At 37.9% G+C, this 24,285-nt stretch overlaps 2 protein-coding genes across 3 annotated transcripts in view; both read left to right on the top strand.

Moving 5' to 3' along the window:
• LOC126589606 (putative pentatricopeptide repeat-containing protein At1g12700, mitochondrial) overlaps positions 1–16,526 on the top strand; it is a 41,694-nt gene extending 25,168 nt beyond the window's left edge. Inside the window, exons 1-2 of one of the 2 annotated variants that reach the window (XM_050254958.1) lie at positions 13,829–14,477; positions 14,927–16,526. In XM_050254958.1, the coding sequence (XP_050110915.1) occupies positions 14,439–14,477; positions 14,927–16,234 (1,347 nt within the window). In that variant the 5' untranslated portion in view covers positions 13,829–14,438 and the 3' untranslated portion in view covers positions 16,235–16,526. Of the gene's footprint in view, positions 1–13,828; positions 14,478–14,926 lie in introns of those variants that run through there. The other variant, XM_050254957.1, reaches the window with a different exon arrangement.
• A 1,035-nt stretch (positions 16,527–17,561) lies between these two features.
• Positions 17,562–21,118, top strand: LOC126589608 (probable pyridoxal 5'-phosphate synthase subunit PDX2). Its single transcript, XM_050254959.1, has 7 exons — positions 17,562–17,746; positions 17,841–17,968; positions 18,477–18,564; positions 18,683–18,756; positions 19,748–19,939; positions 20,685–20,782; positions 20,851–21,118. The coding sequence occupies exons 1-7, from the start codon at positions 17,692–17,694 to the stop codon at positions 20,972–20,974; spliced, it is 759 nt and encodes a 252-aa protein (XP_050110916.1). The 5' UTR covers positions 17,562–17,691; the 3' UTR covers positions 20,975–21,118.
• The last annotated feature ends 3,167 nt before the right edge of the window (positions 21,119–24,285 follow it).

The raw sequence follows: 24,285 nt of genomic DNA, 5'->3' as shown, positions 1-24,285 counted from the left end.
TCAAGACTATCCCAAATTTGAGGATCATAAATGTTTGAGGGAATGGACTCACTCGGTTGATCAGTGACTATAGGAGCATCCTCATGATTATCATTCTCATCAAGGTCATCATCAATTTCATCTTTGCCCAAATCATCAACTAATTTCTCATTGTCATCCTATTGTTCCGTAATTAAATCATCAACTGAACTTTGTGGTTCTTTTTCTTTCAAAAAGAACCTATCAATAGCTCCTTTTTGAGACTGAATCATTTGTTCAACTTTTCTTTTTCTTTGACGCTTCAAGTAGCCAGATGGATACTTTCTAGTAGGTGCCATCTTTTATATCTCAAACAAGATCGCAACAAAATTATAGTAAGTATGAACAATGAAACTTGATAGTCCGTAATACGTGTGCGTCTAGCAATTTTTTGTGACTACTCTTCTCTTGATTTTGTCCTGAAAAGTACAAAAGCAAAAAAAAATCATTATAGATGAGAAATACCCAAATCTTCAAATTTTGAGTCAATATACTTAAATTAGTCAATATCTTATTTTGTTTGAAGTCTACATCACTCTGATTAGTTGAATTGTCTTCATGATTTGGAAGTTTCTCTTTAATTTCATAAATTTATATATTTGGGTTTAATAATTTGTGGGAAATATAACAATGGGACGAAGAGAGAAGGGAATTACACTGGGAGTCTGGGACGTTCACACTGGCACAGGGTTCTGTTGCTCTGCGCTAAATTGTTTGCCTCTGTAGTAACCGTAGTCTGGTGTGAAAAGAAGAAAAGTGGAATGTAGTGATGAGATTTTGGCGTGAGAGAAGTAGTCTATCTCTGAATATTGAATTGTTTGCCTCGGCAGTGGGGTTCTCCACTTTAATTGATTAACTTTTCCCATTGTTAATTATTATTTTATATATTTTCATACTAATAGTAGTAGTCTGATGGCTTTTAACCTTTTAGCCTTTTAGGTAGTAGTTTGAGTCTGACTCTGATGGTTTTTAGGTAGTAGACTAGTAGTCTAATGGCTTTTGGGCCCATCAGATTTTTATACGTATATATTTTGATTTGATTAGTATTTCTATATTATTTTTATATATTATTATATATACATTATTATTATTATATTCAATAAAAAACATTTTTGGGGGCCCTCAAAATTTTGGGGCCCTGTGCCATAGAACCGGTCGCACTCCCCCAAAGCCAGCTCTGGCTATGCTGGCCGACACCCAGAATGTGACGAAGCCATAAAGTGTAGTGAGGTGAAAAATGTGAATAAAGTTAAACCTAAAAGTGCATAAATGCAAGAGTGCACATGTGAGCATGATTGAAATCATTTTATACGTGATATCAGAGCATAAGCATAATACAGTAAAAGTAGAATGAGAATTATACCATTGAATGTAGAATCCTCGTCGACACAAAAGCTCTGCCACTAAAACCTGGAGGGGCGAAAAACAAGAGTGAATGGGCATAAAATAAAGCTTTGTAAAACCTTTTCGAAAACCTAATAACCCCACGTTATAAAACAAGTATAGTTTCCAAATATAACATACTATGTATAATATGAAAATACTTACTATAAACAGTGCAATCATCGAAAATTCAATATTTCATAATATTTCCGCATATAAAACATATAACATCCGCTAATCACAATATCTCAAATAAATGAACTTATACTATCGGGTTCTCATTGATGTATGCTAACATACGAGTTCATGTAGAGGTATTCTGACATTAACATGACTGAGTGTAATTTGATATACGCTCTAGTACTACAATCACGTGAAGATTGCCGCTATGCGCATCAAGTACGAGTCCTAATTGCCTATAGCAATCTAGGATAGGATTGGCACCTACAATGGATCCCAGGTGAGTGTGTGGTGTGATGTGAACATACACGTGAAGCCTGGCCTTAGCTCGAGCGAGTATAAACACCAGTGTAGCATGCATATGAGCAGTAATATAAATATGATCATACTACGAAAATTTCGTAATTCACAACAATAAATAATAATATTTGTAACCTAAATATATTTATAGCATCGCATCAAAATATGTATAAACATGCATCCCATAGAATTCTTGAGAATTTCATAAATTTCATCAATACGCTAATTCTTCAAACGTTGGTCTAATTAAGGTATAATGTAGAAGTTCTTTGTTAAGTATATATGAAAACTAAATAAATATATGATATTTTAAAGTAAAGATCTACTCACAAATCATGTCGTCGGGTCGAACCTACCTCACGGGCATTGAAGATTCTTGCAATGCATTTCACCTAAAAATGAAACCATTTACGTAAATATAACGTACTAACTTATATATGGATGTGAAGTTGGGAATGAGGGGAATTGATATATACCTACATGGGACCAAATCGTGGCCGAAAATATCATCTGAAAATGATCAAATAGTCACTGATTTTGACAGAATCTGGGGAACTTTTCCTTCTAGTCGTGTTTTTGTATCAAACTTCACCAAATTAGACATCATGCATCTTAACATTGCTTCTAAATCACGAAGGAGGAATAGCTAAGGTGACCAACGGCTTACCTTGGTCGGAACACGAGAACCTGCTAGGAAAATGGCATAGTGTGCACGGACGGTGAGAGAACAGACGAGAGAGAGAGGTGGTGAGTTGGGTGCCTTTCCATAGAGGTGGTGACTTTCTGGTGAAGCTTGACGTTGCACCATCTCTGTGCTTGCCGAGGAATAAAGGAGAGAGATGAATGTTAAAATAAGAGAGAGATATAGAGAGAGTGAAAGAAATGAGAGTTGAAAAAGAGAGAGATCCAGGAGATTAGGGGACACGAAAAAGAGGGAAAAAGTGGGGTGTAAGCTCTACTAGCTCACAACACAAGGTAACAAAAGACAAAACATAAAATATCTCCCGTGAATATGAAATTACGAAAACGCCTTTTCAGTTCGTAGTTCCATAAAATTTTAACCGTAACTTCAATTTTGATTCATCTTATGACCACGCATTCGTACCATCGAGTACTTTGAGAATACGATAAAATAATAGATCATACGCTTCAAAAAATGACGATCAATGAAAATCAACAATCTTGCCTTTAAGGGCATTTTTGTCAATTCACTCTTAAAATTAATAAAATCATAAAATTAGTGACGTGTTGTTACATCAACAACTAGTTATGGGTCAAGTTATGTACCATTTGTCCTTTTTCGATATTCTATCATTTATTCTCCATCTTCCCGACCTACATGTTTTTAGCTCCGAGAACTTGGCCCCACGTCGTGGTCATTGCGAAACTCTGCCTTTTATTTTTCCTACTTTGGTGTTATCCGCCTTAGACAGGCTAATAGAGTCTTTCCTATAGAGTTTAATTCACACATTAACTGCTGCTCGGAGTAGGTGCTTCAAACTGGGTCTTCCTTAACTTGCCACCGTGTTCTTTTCGTCCAAGGTAATGCTTCTAGGCAACCTTTCCACTCGAATGAGCAATCAGGCCGTTCAACAAGTATTGGGATTTGGTGCAAGCAACCCTCCAAGCATTCGTACGAATCCATCGGTCGTTACCTTGGTCTTCACTTTTACTGCTGATGCGTAGCACACTATTGTTAGCACCTAATTACCTCTGATCATTCCTACCTTCCTAAGAATCAGGAACTTCATCATTAACATCCTTTGATTAATGGTCATGTCTATCTTGATGAGAAACGGTCGTCCAAAGTTAACATTGTAAGTTAAAGGGCAGTCTAGAATTGTGAACCTAATTGTTAAGCCGGCCCTTCTAGGATAACCTCTGATTGACATCGTAAGGTTTGTTTCTCTGATTAGGTGTACTAGAATGTCCCAGAATGATATAAGAGGTTCTATGTTTTCGCACAAGAGATCGATGTTGACCTCTAGCTGATCGAAGGTCGAGAAGAATATGATATTTACAAAGTTACTAGTTGTTAAAGTTGTTAGGTCTCCTAGTTTTTAGGATTTGTTTTAAGTAATGGTGAATAATCCCTATTCTTGAGGGATACGTTTGTTGCATTATCTGTTTAAGACTTAGTCATATACCACGATCCTAGGGTTGTAAATCATGGGATGTTATTTCTCTTTCAGTTTATTTTGTAAAGCTATTATATAGCAACTGCAACTCTTTGAATTCAATAAGAAAGTACTCCCTGCATCTGAGTGTTATCAAGCTATTACTTTGCAAGTTCTTTGTTGCTCTCTTGGTTTTGACATCTGGTATCAGAGCCCCATCACGGGGCCTGACCAAAAGTTTGAAACAGGAGTGTGAAGAAGCTTCGACATGGCAACTGAGAACAGTTTTGTGCAGCCAGCTATTCCGAGGTTTAATGGGCACTACGATCATTGGAGCATGCTTATGAGAACTTTCTGCTGTCCAAGGAGTATTGGAGCCTGGTGGAAATTGGGATTCCTGCAGCAGCAGAAGGAACGGATCTCACTGAAGCACAGAAGAAAACAATTGATGATCAAAAGCTGAAGGATTTGAAGGCGAAGAACTATCTATTCCAAGCCATTGATCGATCAATTTTGGAGACAATCTTGAAGAAGGATACTGCAAAAGATATTTGGGATTCGTTGAAGCAAAAATATCAGGGCACAACACGAGTTAAACGTGCACAGTTGCAAGCTCTTCGCAAAGAGTTTGAGATGCTTCATATAAAGAGTGGAGAATCGGTGAATGAGTATTTTGGAAGAACTCTCATCACAGCCAACGAGATGAGAATTCATGGAGAAAGAATGGAAGACGTGATAATCATTGAAAAGATCCTGCGATCCATGACTCCAAAGTATGATTATATTGTGTGCTCCATTGAGGAGTCGAATGATTTGGATTCTTTGTCCATCGATGAACTTCAAAGCAGCCTCTTGGTGCATGAACAACGGATAAGCCGACATATTATAGATGAACAAGCATTGCAAGTCACTCACGGAAGAGGTAGAAGAAGGGGTAGGTTTGGTTATGATAAATCTACCCTAGAGTGTTACAATTACCATGAGCTTGGGCACTTTCAGTGTGAATGTCCCAAGAAAGTAAAAGATTCTAGGGCAAACTTTGCAGAGACAAGTGAAGAGTTGCTGCTGATGGCATATGTGGATGTCGACAAATCTGATAAAGATCACATTTGGTTCCTGGATTCAGGTTGTAGTAACCATATGTGTGGCATAAGGGAAATATTTTCTGATTTGGACAGCAACTTCAAGGAATCAGTGAAGCTTGGGAATGATTCAAGTCTTACTGTGCTAGGAAAGGGTAATGTTCAAATGGAGGTAAAAGGAATTGTGCACATAATCACTGGAGTTTTCTATGTCCCAGAGTTGAAGAATAACTTACTGAGCATTGGCCAGCTACAAGAAAAGGGCCTTGTTATGCTTATGCAATAAGGAAAATGCAAGGTCTTTCATCTTGAGAAAGGCCTAATCATGGAGACAGAAATGTCGTGTAATCGAATGTTCGCTGTACTTGCATGATGTTCACCAAAGGAGCAAAGGTGTTTTTCGTCCCTGACTAATGACCAATCTCAACTGTGGCATTGTCGATACGGACATCTCAGTTGGAATGGTCTCAAAATTCTCCAAGACAAGAAGATGGTTAAGGGGCTACCTCAGTTCAAAGCTCCAGTAAACGTATGTGAAAACTGCTTGGTAGGAAGACAAGCTCGAGACCCATTCCCAAAAGAAAGCATATGGAGAGCTTCTGCGACTCTTCAATTGGTGCATGCAGACATATGTGGACCGATAAATCTCATCTCATCCAGAAAGAAAAGGTATCTCATCCCCTTCATCGATGACTTTAGTAGAAAAACTTGGGTATATTTTTTGGTGGAAAAGTCAGAAGCATTTGTTAGCTTTAAGACCTACAAAGCTAGGGTTGAAAAAGAAACTGGGATGTTTATTAGAAGTCTTCGCACTGATCGTGGAGGTGAATTTACATCACAAGAGTTTACTAATTTCTGTAAAGTCAATGGGATTCAAAGACAATTAACGGCTGCGTACACTCCCGAACAAAATAGGGTAGCGGAAAGGAAAAATCGAACTATCATGAACATGGTTCGAAGCATGCTTGCTGAGAAGAAAATTCCAAAGATTTTCTGGCCCGAGGCAGTAAATTGGATTGTGCACATTCTAAATAGAAGTCTGACATTTACCATGAAGAACAAAACTCCTGAAGAAGCTTGGAGTGGATATAAACCGCTTGTGGATCACTTCAGAATTTTTGGATGCATATCTCATGTGCATGTACCTGACAGCAAGAGAATCAAACTTGATGATAAGAGCCTCAAATGTATATTTTTTGGGGTAAGTGAAGAGTCTAAAGCTTATAGGCTATTTGATCTTGTCTCTCAGAAAGTTATCGTGAGCCGAGATGTAGTTTTTAATGAGAACCAAAGCTGGAACTGGAATGAAAGTCATGAGGAGGAAATCTTGGCTAATCTTGAATGGGAAACAGAAGAGGAAGAAGGTACAGAAAAAAGTAACAGTGAAGATGAATCTGCAGTGAGCGTTGTCAAAGAAACTCTTGGGGATGAAAGAGTAATTGAAGGTGACTCTTCTAATATGTTGGCAAGTGGAAGCCCACCACGTGAACCTCGGATAAGAAGAACACCAGAATGGATGAGGGATTATGTGAGTGGTGAAGGACTCTCGGAGGAGGATGACGTGGACGTGAACTTGGCTCACTTGGCATTATTCACGGATGTTGATCCTATTTCCTATGAAGATGCAGTGAAAAGTAAAATATGGAGGCAAGCTATGGATGCAGAAATGAAAGCAATTGAAAGGAATGATACATGGGAACTGACCGAGCTACCACCTGGAGGAAAAACAATTGGCGTGAAATGGGTTTTTAGAACAAAACTCAATGAGAATGGAGAAGTGGATAAGTACAAGGCTCAGCTAGTCGCAAAAGGGTACAGCCAACAGTACGGAGTGGACTATGCTAAAGTGTTTGCACTTGTGGCTCGCTTGGACACCATACGAGTTGTACTTTCACTTGCTGCATAGAAAAATTGGATGATCTATCAGTTAGACGTCAAATCTGCCTTTCTACATGGAGAGTTAAATGAGGAGGTGTTCGTTGCACAGCCACCTGGTTATGAACAGCAAAGGCACGAGCAAAAGGTGTACAGGCTTAAAAAGGCTTTATACGGTCTTAAGCAAGCTCCTCGAGCTTGGTATAGTCGTATAGAGTCTTATTTCATACGAGAAGGGTTCAAGAAGTGTCCATATGAGCATACTTTGTTCATAAAAACAATGAATGAAGGTATGTTAATTGTTTGTCTCTACGTTGATGATCTTATATTCACTGGGAATGATGAAAGTATGTTCAAAGAGTTTAAACAATCTATGATGGTTGAATTTGATATGACTGATCTTGGGAAAATGAGTTATTTTCTTGGCATTGAAGTATTGCAAAAGACAGATGGTACTTTCATTAGCCAACGAAAATATGCTCAGGAAGTATTGGAAAGGTTTAATATGGATCAGTGCAATCCGGTGCATAACCCAGTGGTTCCTGGTTTCAAACTTGTGAAGGATGAAGATTGAGTGAGAATTGATAGCACACTCTACAAGAAAATTGTGGGGAGTCTCATGTACTTGACTGCCACGCGTCCTGACCTGATGTTTATAGTGAGTTTAATCAGCAGGTACATGGAACGTCCCACTGAGATTCACTTACAGGCAGTAAAAATGGTGCTACGGTATTTGAAGGGAACACTCAACTTTGGCATGTTTTACAAGAAGGGAGGAGAAGAAGAACTAGTGGGCTATACAGACAGTGACTATGTAGGAGATCAAGATGACAGAAGAAGCACATCGGGTTATATGTTCATGATGGGCTCGAGAGCAATATCTTGGTCATCGAGAAAGCAACATGTGGTTACTTTCTCTACAACTGAATCAGAGTTCATTTCTGCAGCCTCGAGCTCTTGTCAAGCAGTGTGGTTGAGAAGGATTTTACAAGAACTTAAACATGTTCAACACAAAGCTACAGTGGTGTATTGTGATAATGTTTCTGCGATTAAACTTTCCAGGAATCCGGTGATGCATGGTCGTAGTAAGCATATTGACGTTCTGTTTCATTTTCTTCATGATCTCATCAAGGAAGGAGTTGTGGATTTGGTTCAGTGCTCTTCTCAGGAGCAAGTTGCTGATATTTTAACAAAACCATTGAAGCTCAATGTGTTCACAAGGTTGCGTGGGCTGATGAGAGTAATCTCATATCCAGGTGTAAACTGATTACTATCAGTATTCAGTTTAAGGGATGATGTTAAAGTTGTTAGGTCTCCTAGTTTTTAGGATTTGTTTTAAGTAATGGTGAATAATCCCTATTCTTGAAGGATACGTTTGTTGCATTATCTGTTTAAGACTTAGTCATATACCACGATCTTAGGGTTGTAAATCGTGGGCTGTTATTTCTCTTTCAGTTTATTTTGTAAAGCTATTATATAGCGACATCAACTCTTTGAATTCAATAAGAAAGTACTCCCTGCATCTGAGTGTTATCAAGCTGTTGCTTTGCAAGTTCTTTGTTGCTCTTCTTGGTTTTGACACTAGTGTCAACAAAGACTTGCAGAACCTCACAGTTAGCTATCTTTGTCGAGATGAGCAGGGGGTCATCATGGGGTTGCAGGACTCCGAATCCATCCTTTTAATTAAACATGACAGGCTATTTTGACAATCTTTTAAGCTTCGAGGGTTGGCTTACCTCTTTGACCAAGTAGGAATGCGAAGTTGCTTAGCACGACACCCGAGCATAAGCCTTCTTATCTCGGTTAGAATTATCTGTTAGTGAAGAGCGTCTGGACAAAGTCTAGATCACTTTTCTTCTTACCGGATCATAATTTGCAGTGGCACCCAATGCCGAGATAACACTTAGGTTGGGCCGAGGATCTATTGGCTACATATTCTATAAATCGCCATCAAACGAGTGGTTATAAGTCATCCTTATGATCCATGTAGTTGTTGACAACGTGGCCGTGGTCTCTCTGATACCGACAATACTTTTGGTATCATCTTTTTGCCTGCGAAAATCATTTTCACCCTTCAAGTGGTAGGGAGTTAATGTTTCACAAAAGGGAACATCTCCCTCTAAGACGTATTCATGAGGGTATATGACTTATAACTGTCATGTCGCTCAGAATGACTCTTTGTGTTGGGCTAGTAATTCTTATACTTTTTTTTCTTTTTTGACGGGCAGTCATACAAAACTTCCTGATTGGCTTTAGGCAACATGCTCGTCCTTAGCCGACATGCTTGGCCTATTAATCCTTGTTGATGTGGCAGTTATCTATATCCTTGTTTTGTTAATCCTTGTCTTGTTAAGTTGCTCAGCTCAGGAGTAATTGGTTAACTCATGGAGCAAATTCCTGAAAGTTTTGGGGGGATTCTGAGTTAGATGGAAGTAGAAATCGCCACCAGCAAATCCTCCATGAAGGCATTATTTCGTCGCCTTATCACATCTTTTGTGTTCGGGCAAGAAATCTGGCTAGCGGCTATTCCTGGCTTGAGCACACAACTCCCCGAGGAGTTGGCACTTTGGTTGATTGTCGGGCTCCTGCTTGTCGCAATGCTATAAGAGGAGAACAAAGTTAGTTCTAAAAGGTGCCTTTGTAGGGCCTTAAGTGTAAGCCTTGAGGCTCACAATCAAACCAACTAAGTTTTGAGGCGTGCCGCTGCCATCTCTGTATGGCAGATGTAAAACAAGTGTGTTTTAAGCTGATTCCTTGCGCCCCAAGTTATTTCTAACTTCAAGTCTACATTAAGTTCTTTTCCATGCCTTAAGATCAATGACTTTTAGTTATTTTGTATGCTTAAAGGGTAAAGGTCCAAATCTGATCAAGTCATCAATTTAACTCATTTTAATCTTCTTGTGACGACCAAACCATTAAGTGAACCAAATCTAAGAACTGATGGGGCTTTGGGTCATCAAAAGACTGGAAATAACTTGAATACAAACCGGGGAATGCATTATAACACCAGATCTATTAATTGAAAGACAAAACAAAGAGAGTCGGGCAAGATTTCACCTTGTCGGGCAAGGTTAAACGTCTTGCAGTCTCTTCTCTTTACATTTATAAAAGCATTGAATGCTAAAGGGGATAACTGGTAAAGAGTTTATACAAGAGAGATCGATACTATAACATATAGGAAAATGTAGCAAAGCTTTTACATGGACAAAAGATATCCTTCTAAGGAAATCTAAGGCTAAAAGGGTGCAGAGTCTAGATAAAGCACGACTTTCTGGGTATTTGCTTAACTGGGAGATAAGTTGTATGTTTGTTTGTTTGATTGATTGAGTGTCTTTGTCTCTGAGCCCTTTTCCCCCTTTTATAGGCAAATTAGTCTGACTTCACTATTTTTGCTTTTGCCCGAAAGCAAATGAAGGGTAGTGAGTCATTGCCTTTTTTACATGTCCTACCATTCAGAAAGTACTTTTGGGCCAAGAGTTGGTTGATTTCCATCAGTTGTCACTTCCCTTGTAAGCACTTAACCTTTGCATTTAATGGGGAGCCGTTATATTGTCTTGAAATAAGCAACTAGGCTTGGTGTTGGGCCTCGGGTAGAAACTCCTTTTATTAAACTCTTTTGGACTTTCTCTCCTCTAAGCCCAAAGTTAAATATTAACCTAAACACTTTGCATCTGGTGTACTCTTTGAATCTGGATATATAATCTTTTAGGGTTTCATTTAGACTCTGTTTCACGCAGGCAAGACCAGTCGATGTGTACTGCCTCTTAAAGATGATTACATAAGTGTCCAGGAAAACCTACCTCAATCCCAAGAAAGAGGTATAGACACTGGGGCTATTTGCTTGAACCAATCCCAAGCAACTTTACTGAGGGTAATTGGAAATAGCTTGCATTTGGTGGCATCGTTGTCTTATCGACCGTTAATAGCGTATATGAACCCATAGAGATGGTTATATGGATCAGTATACCCTTCGTAGCTTTCCATCTTAAGCGCTTCGGTGTCCCCGCTTGTAGACTTGTTGATTAGCTATTTAGAGAATGGCAGTAACATCTCCTCCTCGAAATAATCAAGGTTCTTTAGTTTGGACGATTGCTTAATGTTTCTAAGCTGATACCACAAGTTTTTTTATTTCCTAACCCATAACTTCTCTCAGGGTGCTTCTCAGGTGATGGGGACCGACCAAAGTTCTCATCAAGCCTCCTAGTGCTTGCTGATGACTTCACGAGCATCTTTGTCTCCACTCCTAACATCCCAATGAGAGGACGAGCCATTTACTTGCATGTCCTGTCAATCTTCTTGTTCGTCTAATTGATTTGTATCACGAGGTCGTCATACTTTTCCTGGAGCAGGGTATTTTGGAAATGGATAAAGTTCCCCACCTCATTCATCTCTCCGACATCAGTAAGTATGTCATTCATTTTCTCTTAGGCCTTGGACTCCTAGGTTTTTCCTGGGGCCTGCACCATTAGGTGGGCCAGTGGTTCTGAATTTCCTCTAAGGTACAATTTTTTCACATTCCAATATTCCAAGAGCTATTATCAATGATGTAGGTAAGCACTTCTTGAATAAACCTTTAGCAGCACTCATTGCAAAATATGGGATCACCCATCATGTAGGCACTGCATATCATACTTAGATGTTTGGGCAAGTTGAAGTCTCCAACAAAGAGATAAAGCACATCCTAAAGAAAACAGTCATCTCTACTCGCAAGGACTAGAGCATGAAATTAAACGATGCTCTACGGGTGTATAGAACAACATATAAAACTCTAATTAGGATGCCTCCATTATGGCTTGTTTATGGTAAAGAGTGACATCTACCTATAGAGCTAGAGCATAAGGCGTACTAGGCTATCAAACAGCTAAAGTTTGCCTATTTTTATGCGGGTGATAAGCTAAAATTGCAATTCAAGGAGCTGGACAAACTTTGTAATGAGGTATATGAAGGTGAGAAGCTCTACAAGGAGAAAACTAAGTCATTTCATGATAATCAAATTCAGAAAAGAGTTTAAACCATGGCATAAAGTTTTGTTGTTTAATTCAAGGTTGAAGTTGTTTCCAAGGAAGTTGAAGTCCTAGTGGAATGGGCAATACTAGGTTAGTAATGTTTATCCTCATAGGGCTGTCAACATTATTAATGAGTAAAGTGGTAACACATTCAATGTGAATGATCACAAGTTGAAACCACACTTAGACCACCGAACTTCTGCTACGTCTAGCTATAGACATTACTAAAGTACTCATTGAGAGGCAGCCCAATTTTTTAACCCTAACTAGAAAATATCCAAAAAATACATTTTGCTTTCGATTTTGTATTTTGTATTTTTAACTTTTTATTTTATTTTATTTTTTGTAAAAATTGTTAGCTGTGAAATTTTTTTGTTTGCCTAAAGAGTGTGTTTAATTCGAAAAGAGTGTGTTTAATTCGAAAAAGCATTTATTTTGTTGGATAAAGTTCTTATCTTTTCAAAAAAAAATAAAAAATCGCAGAAACTTCTATTGCTAAAAACTAAGTTGACAAAAACATGCTATTGACGTGCAAGGAAAATAAGTTGACAAAAACATGCTAAAAACTTTGGCTTTTGCAGGTTGCAATCAAGACATACAAGGCGGCACTATATCTAAAGACGTGCAAGGAAAATAAAGTAAAACTAGATCTTGCATCCAGCAACAATTCTTTCATTCACATTAACCATAGCAATTCCAAGGCTTTCATATTGCAGAAAATTTAAGCAGTTCAGAGCAATCAAATTCCACGCAGAGGACTAGGGCTAGAAGAAATTTCCCAAAAATCCCGAACCGAACAAAAAAAATCTCGATTCCAAACCGAAAAAATTCCAAACCAAAATTCCCAAAAATTTCTGGATGAAATACCGAACCGATTCCAAAATTTCGGTACGAGATTTGATATTATCTACTCAATTTTTGGATAATCCCATACCGAACCAAAAATAAGCATTATATATATATGTGTGTGTGTGTGTGTGTGTGTGTATCATACATTTGAATGGTTACTAACTACTAGTAGCAATATAATTGGTGTGGTCTACAGGTAGTAACCATAGCCATTTTTGTTACTTATTTTGTTTCACTTAACCAACCAGATTATTCAACTTGAAGTTTTGAAACGACCGGAATATGCAGCGGCTGGCAGAGCTAACATAAGAAATATAACTAGAGAGTAAAGATAATGAAAAGTTTACATACAACGAGACCAATACAAAGACATTTGTGTAGTGCACCAGTTATGTACTTCTTCCAAAAACCATTTCAAGTATTTTTTTTTCATAATGTACTTGACTTTTATTAATGATTGATTCCAAAAGGACTTTTATCAAAAACATTTTTTTTAAATTATTTAAAATACACTTCCAAACACACCCTTTATTAATGATTGATTCCAAAAGAACTTTTATCAAAAACATTTTTTTTTAATTATTTAAAATACATTTCCAAACACACCCTTATACTTTCATGCTTACTTCAAATTCTCACTAAGGCTTGCATATTATCTTTCTTATTTTCATATTAAAATAATGCTAGTACTACAATATTCCAACTTAAAACAGAATATTTCTTTACTTTTTCTCACAATTTTCTTTAATAGTTTGCATTATTTAATAATACGAAAAATGAATGGTCATGATTGAATTGAAAAAATATTATTTTCTTCTTTATAAGCCTTCAAGAAGTATATTCTAACGCTATAGGACCAAATTGATAAGTCTTTGAACTAGCATTTGATGTCATAAATAATGTGAACATGCCCCATAAATTATTAAATTTACCGAATTGATGTTGATTGTGTGCATCATTTGTCGCATTATAACCGAACCTTTTTTAGAGTAGCAATCGTATCTTGTTAAGAAATTTATGCAGGATCGAGTCTTTATATATTTGTTCTCCAAGGTGGTAGATAGATTACAATTGTTTGGGTTTTACATTTCGCAAGAGTAGACTATATTTGAAGCAACATAGGGTTTTGATTTCATTATTTAAAAGTACGGAATATGAATGGTCATGATTGAATTGAAAAAAATACGATTTTCTTCTTTACAAGCCTTCAAAAAGTATATGCAAATGCTATAAGACCGAATTGATAACTCTTTGAACTACCATTTGAGGTCGTAAATGATGTGAAGATGCCCCATCAATTATTAAATTTACCAAGTTGACGTTGGTTGTGTTCATCATTTGTGGCATTATAACCAAAACGTTTTTTAGAGTAGCAATTGTATCTTGTTAGGATATTTATGCAGAATCGAGTCTTTATATATTTCGCAAGAGTAGACTCTATCTGAAGCAACATGGGATTTTGATTTCATTATTTCAAGGGAGAGCATTTTCCATCACTCTCAACAAGGGTGGTTTATTCCCGAGTAGACTCTGTTGTGGAGGATTAACGCACTGAATCGCTGATTTAGAGATGCTGATGATGATGCGAGCAACGATTGCTGCTGCTTCTTCTTCTTTGAAGGTTGGTTATGGCAGCAGAAGCAGCACCACCAGACTCAGACTCAGAGGTATGCTGCCCTGTCTTCTTCATTCTTCTTTTGTTGTTGTTGTTTTCTTCAACAATTACTTGGCTTTGTTTCATTCTCGAGCTTCTAAATCGACCGAATCTAGAAACACCCAAAAACACCAGCTTGTGAAAATCACTAATGTTGAGGATGCTCTCAATGTGTTCGACGAAATGCTTCAAAGGTGTACTCTGCCTTCCGTTTTCCCTTTCAACGAAATCTTGACTCAACTTGCCAAGATGAAACATTATTCGGCAGTCATCTCCTTGAATAACCAAATGGTTGTTTCCGGAATTCGTCCTAATGTTTATACACTAAACATTATCATTAATTGTTTTTGTCGTTTGGGGAAAATGGGGTTTGGCTTGTCTATCTTGGGAAACGTCTTCAAATTGGGTTTTGAACCAAATGTCGTGACCTTCAACATTCTAATCAACGGCTTTATTCTCCAGAATAGAGTGGCTGAGGCAGCAATACTTTTCAAGAAAATGTTGGACAGTGGTAATTGTAAACCGAATGTGGTTACTTTCGGTACCCTAGTAAAGGGCCTTTGCGCAAATGGTAACAACACTGCCGCAATCCAATTGCTTAGGAAGATGGAAGAAGGGGGTTGCAAGCCTAACCTAGTTATTTATAGCATGATTATCGACAGTCTTTGCAAAGATACTCTAGTTGCTGATGCACATAACCTCTTCTCAGAAATGACGAGTAAGGGTATTGCCCCAAATGTCATGACCTATACCTCTTTGATTCATGGAGTTTGCAAATTACAGGATTGGAAAGAAGCTACAAGATTGTTGAATGAAATGGTGAGTAAACATATCTTTCCAAATGTGTTCACCTTTAGTGTACTGGTTGATACATTCTGTAAAGAGGGGATGGTCCAAGAAGCAAAGAGCGTGGTCAAAATGATGATTCAACGAGATATCGAACCTAATACGATTACTTACAATTCACTTATGGATGGGTATTGTATGCGAGGAGAAATGGACAAGGCAAAAAATGTTTTTAAGGTAATGCTTAGCAAGGCCTGCATGGTTGATGCTCATAGTTATAGCACATTGATAAACGGCTATTGTAAGCGTAAAATGGTAGATGATGCCCGAATCCTTTTTCTGGAAATGTCTCATAAGGGAATTGTTCCGAATACGGTTACTTATAGCACTCTTATTGATGGGTTTTGCAAGATGGGAAGAATACAAGATGCACAGAACTTGTTCTCTGAAATGCAAGCTTTAGGCCAACTTCCAGATATTCAAACTTATTCTAGTTTACTGGATGGCCTTTGTAAAAACAAACAATTTCCCAAGGCAGTTGAACTGTTGGAAGAGATGGAGGGAAGGAAGTTGGATTTTAATATTGTAACTTACAGTATTCTTATTGAAGGTTTGTGCATGGCTGAAAAAGTTGAATATGCATGGGATCTCCTTTGTAGTTTATCAATAAAAGGAATTCAACCTGATGTCAGGACATATACCATAATGATCAGTGGATTTTGTAATGGGGGGCTAACATGTGAAGCAGAAAACTTGCTTAGAAAAATGGAAGAGAAAGGTTGTTCTCCAGATGGTTTCACGTACAACACAATTATCCGTGGGTTAATCAATAACAACAAGACATCAAGGGCAGTGAGGCTTATTGAAGAAATGGTGGAGAGGGGTTTTTCTGCAGATGCATCAACCATGGAGTTGGTCATTAATTTATTGTCTAAAGATAAAGTAGATCCCGCTTTGTTGGCATTTATAGAAAGACCAGGGTGAAATTGATTTGCATCTTTGCAGTTTGACAACTTTCGGTGCATCCTTCCCTTGAATGCTGCATTAGAGGGAGTTGTTCCACTGCGGAGTGCAGTTCAGGTAGCCATTTGGTCATGCATCGATTCAAGTGGTAGAGCAAATTTTATGTTACTCTTTTATGATGATGAAATATGTTGGAGAAGCGGAGAATCTGAACTGATATGAAATTCATAGACATATTTATGGCTTGTTTAATTTCTCCTTTGCTTTTTGGTGATAATTCTGTTAATGACATTGTCTATTAATACTTTTGAAAGCATAAGAGTCTGATGGAAGAAGCAATGGAGGAAATGATAGTCACCGGCGGTGGACTCTGATCAATTTTTAAAAATTCTGCACTTTCTCTAACACCAGATACAATGTACACGTATGAGCAAATGATGCATCCGAATTCCATCGCGCAAGGAACAGTCTGTAGCCGATCAAACGCCGTGTCGCGTAATTCTATCTGCACTATAGATGTTGAAAGAAGAGAAGGCCATCTCTCAGTATACAGAAGCCAGCTTACATATTTTTAAGAATTCTGGCAAGCAAGAGTATTCTGAAGCTTCTTTTCAGACGTATAATCGTAATGACCTGGGTATTGGATACACATATATCATCATTCTACGTAGGAGTTGCAATAGCCATCTGCACCATAAGAAAATAAAAGTGATTAATAAGATGCTCTTGCTTTATGGTGTTTGACAGAACACAGTGTCACACACACATCACACTTAAGCAAAAGGAGGGGGAAGTTTCAAACCCGTAACGCATAAGTAGAAATCCAACATCATATCCATTAAGATATTTGACAAATGGGTAGAAACACACGATTGTCTAGTTGGAGATTGGTGGAATGTTGGGAGGTGGGAAACAACGTAGGGGTCATGTAAACTGATAAGGAATAACTTTTGGTATCAGAGCACAGTTTCGTTCTATTAAGACCATAAAGGGATCAGTCTGCCATGTATATATGAAAATGCTAAGGAGACGCTTTTAAAAGTACCACTCTTCATGAATTCTCCGTCACCTCATGTTTTTGGCACAATTCCAACGTTATAAAACATTGTGCCATAAACATGAAGTAACAAAGATTCAATGGAGAGTCATATTTTAAGATAATCTACTTTAAAACTATTACAATAATTTAAAAAAAAATTTCAAACTCGAGACACCTGAACCGAAAATTCTTTAACAACCAGGAATAGCACTCGATATTTCCTAGCGATTAGTGAACCCATGACCTCAAACGTGTAACATTTTACTACGTAAACAACTTAAATATTCATTAAAAAGGGCAAAAAGTGGAGCCACTCAGGAAACGAGAGGCGCAGTGCGCTCAATCGCTTTACGCCTTCTCTCCTTCCCTCGACTCTCTACATAATAAAAGCTCTGTTTGTTGTATCGTCAGCCCAAATTCCCCGAGCCGTCGAGCAAAAATGGCCCTCGTCGGCGTGCTTGCTCTTCAGGGGTCTTTCAACGAACACATAGCAGGCACTCCCTTTTTGCCGCCCGCCCCCTCTCTCGCAGCATATGCATTCGATATATGTTTTTGCTGACTGCTTGTGTGTTTGTGTGTGCGTTGTAGCTCTGAGAAGGCTTGGGGTGAAGGGCGTAGAGATAAGGAAGCCGGAGCAGCTTGAATCTGTGGCCTCCCTTATAATCCCTGGAGGCGAGAGCACCACCATGGCTAAGCTCGCTGAGTACCACAACCTGGTCTCTCTCTATGCTTCTGGGTTTGTGTTGATTTATTTAGTACTTTTATGTATGTTAATTCTTGGGTTAATGTGTAAATGACGGCTATAGAACTTCAATTTCCGGTAAAAAGTTGTATAGTTTTGATTTTTAAGTGATTAAATTTGTAATTTTTAAGAGAAAGAAATGGTAATGGGTCTTGTTAAATGGTAATTGTGGGTTAGGAGAGCTATTAACCGAGTATGAACAATTTTGGTTTGCCTTTTGTACTAAAGCTCCAACAGAGGGGATAAAAAAGGAGGAGAAAATAGACTATAACCTTATTTGATTGAAAAAGCAAATGACTTGGCTAAATGTAACCACCACCTTTTGTTTCGTATTTGCACAAAAGGAATTTGGCTAAATATTTGTGTATTGTCTGATTGTTTGTATACTGTAATATGTTTTTGGCTTACCAGATGGTTAGGAATTCGGACATTTTCTTCGTTTTCATATTTGGTTATTATTTATGCATGTATTTTGTTCACAGTTTCCTGCTTTGCGCGAGTTTGTTAAAATGGGGAAGCCTGTTTGGGGGACCTGTGCAGGGCTTATTTTCTTAGCAAACAAAGCCACAGGTTCATTTCCTTCCTTCTTTTCTGCTATGAATCTTTGAATTTTATTTTGCTTCTTCAATACAAATGAAAGTTACCAAAAGTTTAACTTTATAATTGAGACGAGTGGCATGTTTTTCAGGACAGAAAATAGGAGGACAGGAACTTGTTGGCGGCCTAGATTGCACTGTTCACAGAAACTTCTTTGGCAGTCAGGTAATGCACTGACTTCTGTATTCTCTCAAGTTAAGCGTGCTTATCAAGACCAGATATGCCATATGCAGCAAAATGATGAGACACATGTTGCATTAGTAAATTTGTCAGTATTTACCATGGTAAGAGAGTCCTAGTCTCCTAGAGTTCGTGTTCAAAAAAAAAAAAAAAAAAAAAAAGAGTCCTAGACTTCCTTACTTTGGAAAGTTAATAAAAAAAGAGTTGTACGTGGCACAGAGTATTTGATTGGTTGAACTGTGTTTGAAAATCATTTCTGTTACCTGTAGTCTCATCTGTCAATTATGTTCCTGTGCTTGTTTATGGGAAACTGTGGATTCCGTAGTTCTAAATTTTAGAAGGTCACACATTCATGTAATCTTGAAAGTTGTGCGCGATATTGGACCTGAATGATGTATTAGATTATGATGAAATATATGATGTATAGAAGAAAAAAAAAAGACATCCACTATTTCTTCACAAAAAAACCACGTCACTGTCTTATCTAAGGAGTCCAGTGGTGGTTATTTTACTAGCACAGACATAAAAAGAGAATAAAACACTTGCATGAAACTTTATTCATGTGCTTTTATGGGTACTTCATAGGGTTAGTATTTGGAAAAAAGAGCATGGAGCTAATGGACTAATATATTGGCTCCATTACTTATATTTTTGGTGTCATCTGGTGGAGGTCAAACACTTGTCTGATGACTAGATATTACTTTGAAACTAGATAAAGGAAAGGAGGAGGGCAAGAGGGGCTGGGATAATACGTATTCTTGGTGGAAAAAAGAAGTTAGTTTAGATGGGTGTAGCGCACCCAAACCACCACTTGGGTCCGTACCTGGTTTTAACGTTAAATAGATAAATAAAAAAGGAACAAGAGATGTGAGGAACTGACTTATTTAGGGAACCATCTGTTGTAACACATAAGTTTACATGATTTTGATATTCTGTGTGGTAATTGTTTTGCTTTTCCTAAAACACGAACTTACAGATTCAGAGCTTTGAGGCTGAACTTGCAGTACCAGAGCTTGCTTCTACAGAAGGTGGTCCTGAAGTATTTCGTGGGGTTTTCATCCGTGCTCCTGCTATCCTTGACGTAGGACCAGAAGTTGAAGTGCTGGCTGATTATCCTGTCCCGTCCAATAAGGTGTTGGATTCAAATTCCACAGTTGAAGCTCAAGAGGTTTGTGGTTCTCTCCTGTCTATAGAATTTTTTACCAGTTATACTGTTGTATATTCAGTCTTTAGTCGAGCCTCATTTGTTTCATTTAGGTAGGCAGCTTCATTTGCATCTTCAGTAACCATATTTCCTTGTAAACCATAAAACATCTAATATGTAATAGTTGGGTAAGTTCAACCAGCTCCGTCAGTGGTTGGCAGTTCTATTATTTGTGGATAGGGTATATAGGATTTTCTTTCGAAGGAGTGGAAAAATCAGGTTCATTTCTTCTAAAATACGGTAGTTAGTTTGCAAGTTCATTATAGCCGAGCAAGTTACGTTCAAAAGTACATTTTCTTATACAAGAAGCTGTAAATTTCTTGTGGTCTTGTCTTAAGTATATGTCTATGATTGAAAGTTGTTGATTACAATCAGACTAGAATAATTTGATCTGTTCATCATCTCGCTTAGTTTTGGGCTCTTAGAATCACCACTCACAAACCTGGTTATGCCATGTGTTTATAACACTTATTGTGTAGTTAGATTTTGCACAGAAATCTATCGTCGGTAACACTGATTCTGCAGTATATATCAAAAGACACTATCAAAGATTCTGTTCTGGTGTGCAAATATGCAGTTCTATTGCTACACAAAACCAGATCATCATTCGTCTAAAATGAAATTGCCAATGACGGCATGCTGCTGGAATATATTAAGTTCGTTTTTACCTTCTTTGATGCTATTTTCTTATTACTTTTTGACATTCCAGGAGAATCCTGTGTCTGAGAATAAAGTGATTGTAGCAGTTCGACAAAAGAATTTGCTGGCGACTGCCTTCCATCCTGAATTGACAGCAGACACTCGATGGTAAGTATGCTTACTCTGTCAGCCATTCTCCGAAATTCACACGAGGCTCTAAATGTTTAATATCGCAGGCATAGTTACTTCTTGAAGATGTCAACTGAAACCGGAGAAGGAGCCTCAAGTAGCATCGTTGCTGTTGGAGCAGATCTAAGTTCAGACCAACAAACAAAGATTGACCTCCCTATATTTCAATAGTGGCCCAGATAGAGAATTGTTATGGTTTATTCCCTGCAGTTTTAGATTCCTTACTTTATAACGTCTGTTTTTTCCGTTGACGGATGTTGATGTACGATGTCTGTTAAAGTTCTTTGATGGTGGAAAGTATTTTTTTCAGATGAATGGTTTAGTTCTAAGGAAACTAACGAAAAGTCCAAAAAAACTCTAGTTTTAAAGAAAAATGGCAAATAAATGTGTAGTGAATAGTACCCAGGAAAGGTTAAAATGTGGTTTTTCGTTAAAAACGAACAGTTTCGGAAGTGTTTTGTTAAAATTTCCATAGTTCTAAGGTAGATAACAAGTTCTGCATTTCGGATGGTAGTATATACCAAGTTTCCTTTCAAAATTCAAATTACCATCTTCCATTTACCTAGTACTGTATCATTAGGATCTCAGCCTGTCCTTTTAACTGCAATTACTGTTGTATTATATCGTAAGGTTGTCCGTCTTCCCTATATAGTTGATCGGAAAAATGTTGTCGCTTGAACCCTGCGATTACACATTTGACACACGTCACACACACCACAATTACTGGTGCAACTGATGGGCCTGGTACATATAGATGAGTCGAATTATCAATTTGCCCCTCATTTTGTTTGTTTGTGAATTCTTTGTTATAACTTAATTTCGTGAACGGTTTTTACCTACGCTCTTATGGATTTAGCTTGCAATGACATTAGTGAACGATACTGATTTGTTGCGTATTTGGTGTACCTTAAATGACTCACACAAGCTATATTTTATTAAGATGTGTATGGACGATGAATTGTATCCTATGCTATATGTAGGATGAACTGTTTTAGTATGTGAAACTTTCATTATTGTTTTAGCAATACAGTAATTTTACTAAGTCAGGACAAATGGTCCAATTGCATCTTCCCTTATTTGCATATTTATAAGTTCTAGAATATCTGTTTTTTTTTAGGTCACAAGAATCTATCAATTTCAAGCACCATCTGTTTTGCAATCAATATATCGAAACTTTTTCATTACCTGCTGCATTTTTGAATAGGTACTAATAGGGGTGGGCGCGGGTTGGGTTGGGTCGGGTCGGTTTTGGGTCAAAGCCAAAACCAAACTGACCTAGTTGGTTAAGTCAAAATTGCAAACCGAAACCGATCAAGCTAGGCCTAAAATCGATAATGTCAATTAACCGACAATGGCGGGTTGGTTTGGGTCAGTTTTCGGTTTGTATGAACACTAGTTAAATTCAAAGTTTAACATTCAAACATTCTTAAAGTTACAAAAAAGAAATTCATCAAAGGTCCAAGTTTTCAAAATATTACAATCCAAAAGTTTCAAAATATCAAAAGTTCCAAAGTTCAAAAGATCTACTGGGGAAGAAAGTACATATAGATACTTAAATGTTACATTCAGACATTCTTAAAGTTCAAAGTTCAAAAGTTCTACTGAAGAAAGCATTACATATAGATAATTAAGAATTGAAGTCCCAAAAGTTCCAAAAAGATAAAAAAGTTCCAAAAGTTCCATACTTCCAAGCCTCTAGTAACTTTCCCAGCACTTCCTACACTCCAACAATCTACCCATGTAATAATTATGTAAACACAGAAGCATAAGCTTTGCACAAGAGTTCGCAAAACTACCACATTTTGTTTTGTTGTGATGGGTACATGGTATGCCTATTATGATTAAAACAAATAAAAGCAAACACACAGGTTTGTTTGGTTAACCGATGTCCAAGAATTATAAGAACCACTTATCAAACCGAACTAAACCGTCGGTGCCGTTTGGTCGGTTTTGTCAGCTTTTTTTTTTTTAATTGCCCACTCCTAGGTACTAATATTCAATAAGTGTTAGTGTAACAAACATATCATAATTAAGCATATATGTGTTAAAAAATCAACAATAAAAAAACCGTCCCATCCCATCCATCTCATAAACATTATACCAAATAACAGACAAAACATGAGTACGCTGGTCATTTAATCTTCTCGTCCATTCCGCCTTGTGTGTACAAACACGGAACTAAAAAACTGTCCCCTTCAAGCATGCGCGTACCAAACGTGGCATTGAACCTCTATTCTATCCCGTTCCATTCTGTTCCATTATGTCCCATCTCCGTACCTAATAAGTGACAGAAAAATATCACCAACCAGATCACAATTGTTGCCCAATCTAATTCAACCCCATAGAACTCTCTCTTTGCAACAATTTATTGTCATGCAGAGGCTCGGTTCAGTTCGATTAATAGTATTTCAACTCACTTATATATAATCGTAATCGAGTTTTTACTCAAATAAGTTTTTCGTATTTAGAACCCAATCCAATCCAACCCCATATCGGTTGAGTTGGTCGGTAGACCAAATGCCCACTATTTTGGCAAAAAAAAAAAAAAAGCATATGTAATGTCGGTTAGGTCTTCAAATAATACAATTTTGGCAAAATATTAATGTCACATGTTTCCCTCATAGAAAAAGGAATCCATTCAGGATTTGGATATCAGTTAAAACAAGGGCAGTATTTGGAAGCATGGACTATGACTATATATATGTATATATATAGGTTTGGTCGCCAAATTCTTTGCAACACTATACTGCTAGCTTTGCCTTCTTTTTTCTCTTCACACATGGATTCCAAGTCTGCACTGTGTTTTCTTCTCATACTTCTCTCTTCAACTTTCTTTGTAACCACTCGAGCTGTCCAACCATATGAACAAGCAAACCAATTGAAACCACCGGGAATCAACGCCGGTTTAGTCTCCGGTGTACTTTCTGACAAAGGGTATCACGCCATGGCACTAACCCTAGACACCATTCTTGAGGCTGTGATTCTTCCAACCCTAAACATAAACCCTAATACCACTCTTACCCTCTTTTGCCCTCAAGACCAAGCTTTCTTTAACGCCATGGCACTAACCCTAGACACCATTCTTGAGGCTGTGATTCGGCAACTTGACACTCCTTGAGTACCATGTTGTGCCATTCAAGATGGACAAAGATGCGAGGGAGGCGTCTTTGCGTCACGGTTCCAAGGTTGACACTCTCCTGCTCGGCCATCCTCTCGTTGTTACTTCCCTCCCCGTCGGCACTAGCGGATACGCTTCTCTTAACCAAGTCAAAGTCACTGAGTGGGATGTCTACAACGACGGACGACTGATTGTGCATGGGGTAGAGGACTTCTTCGATCCGGCTTTCCAAACCCTAAGGTATCCAGAGTATGACGTGACAAATGTGAGAGAAGATTCTTCTCAAGGATTTTTCGCGTGTCCAGATGCAGCTGGGATATTAGTTGGTTTCTCTTTCTAGCACTGCTTGCTGGTTTCACCTCCC

Source organism: Malus sylvestris, chromosome 11, assembly GCF_916048215.2.
Source record: "Malus sylvestris chromosome 11, drMalSylv7.2, whole genome shotgun sequence".
Lineage (NCBI taxonomy): Eukaryota > Viridiplantae > Streptophyta > Magnoliopsida > Rosales > Rosaceae > Malus > Malus sylvestris.
This window is presented reverse-complemented; position numbering and strand designations above follow the sequence as displayed.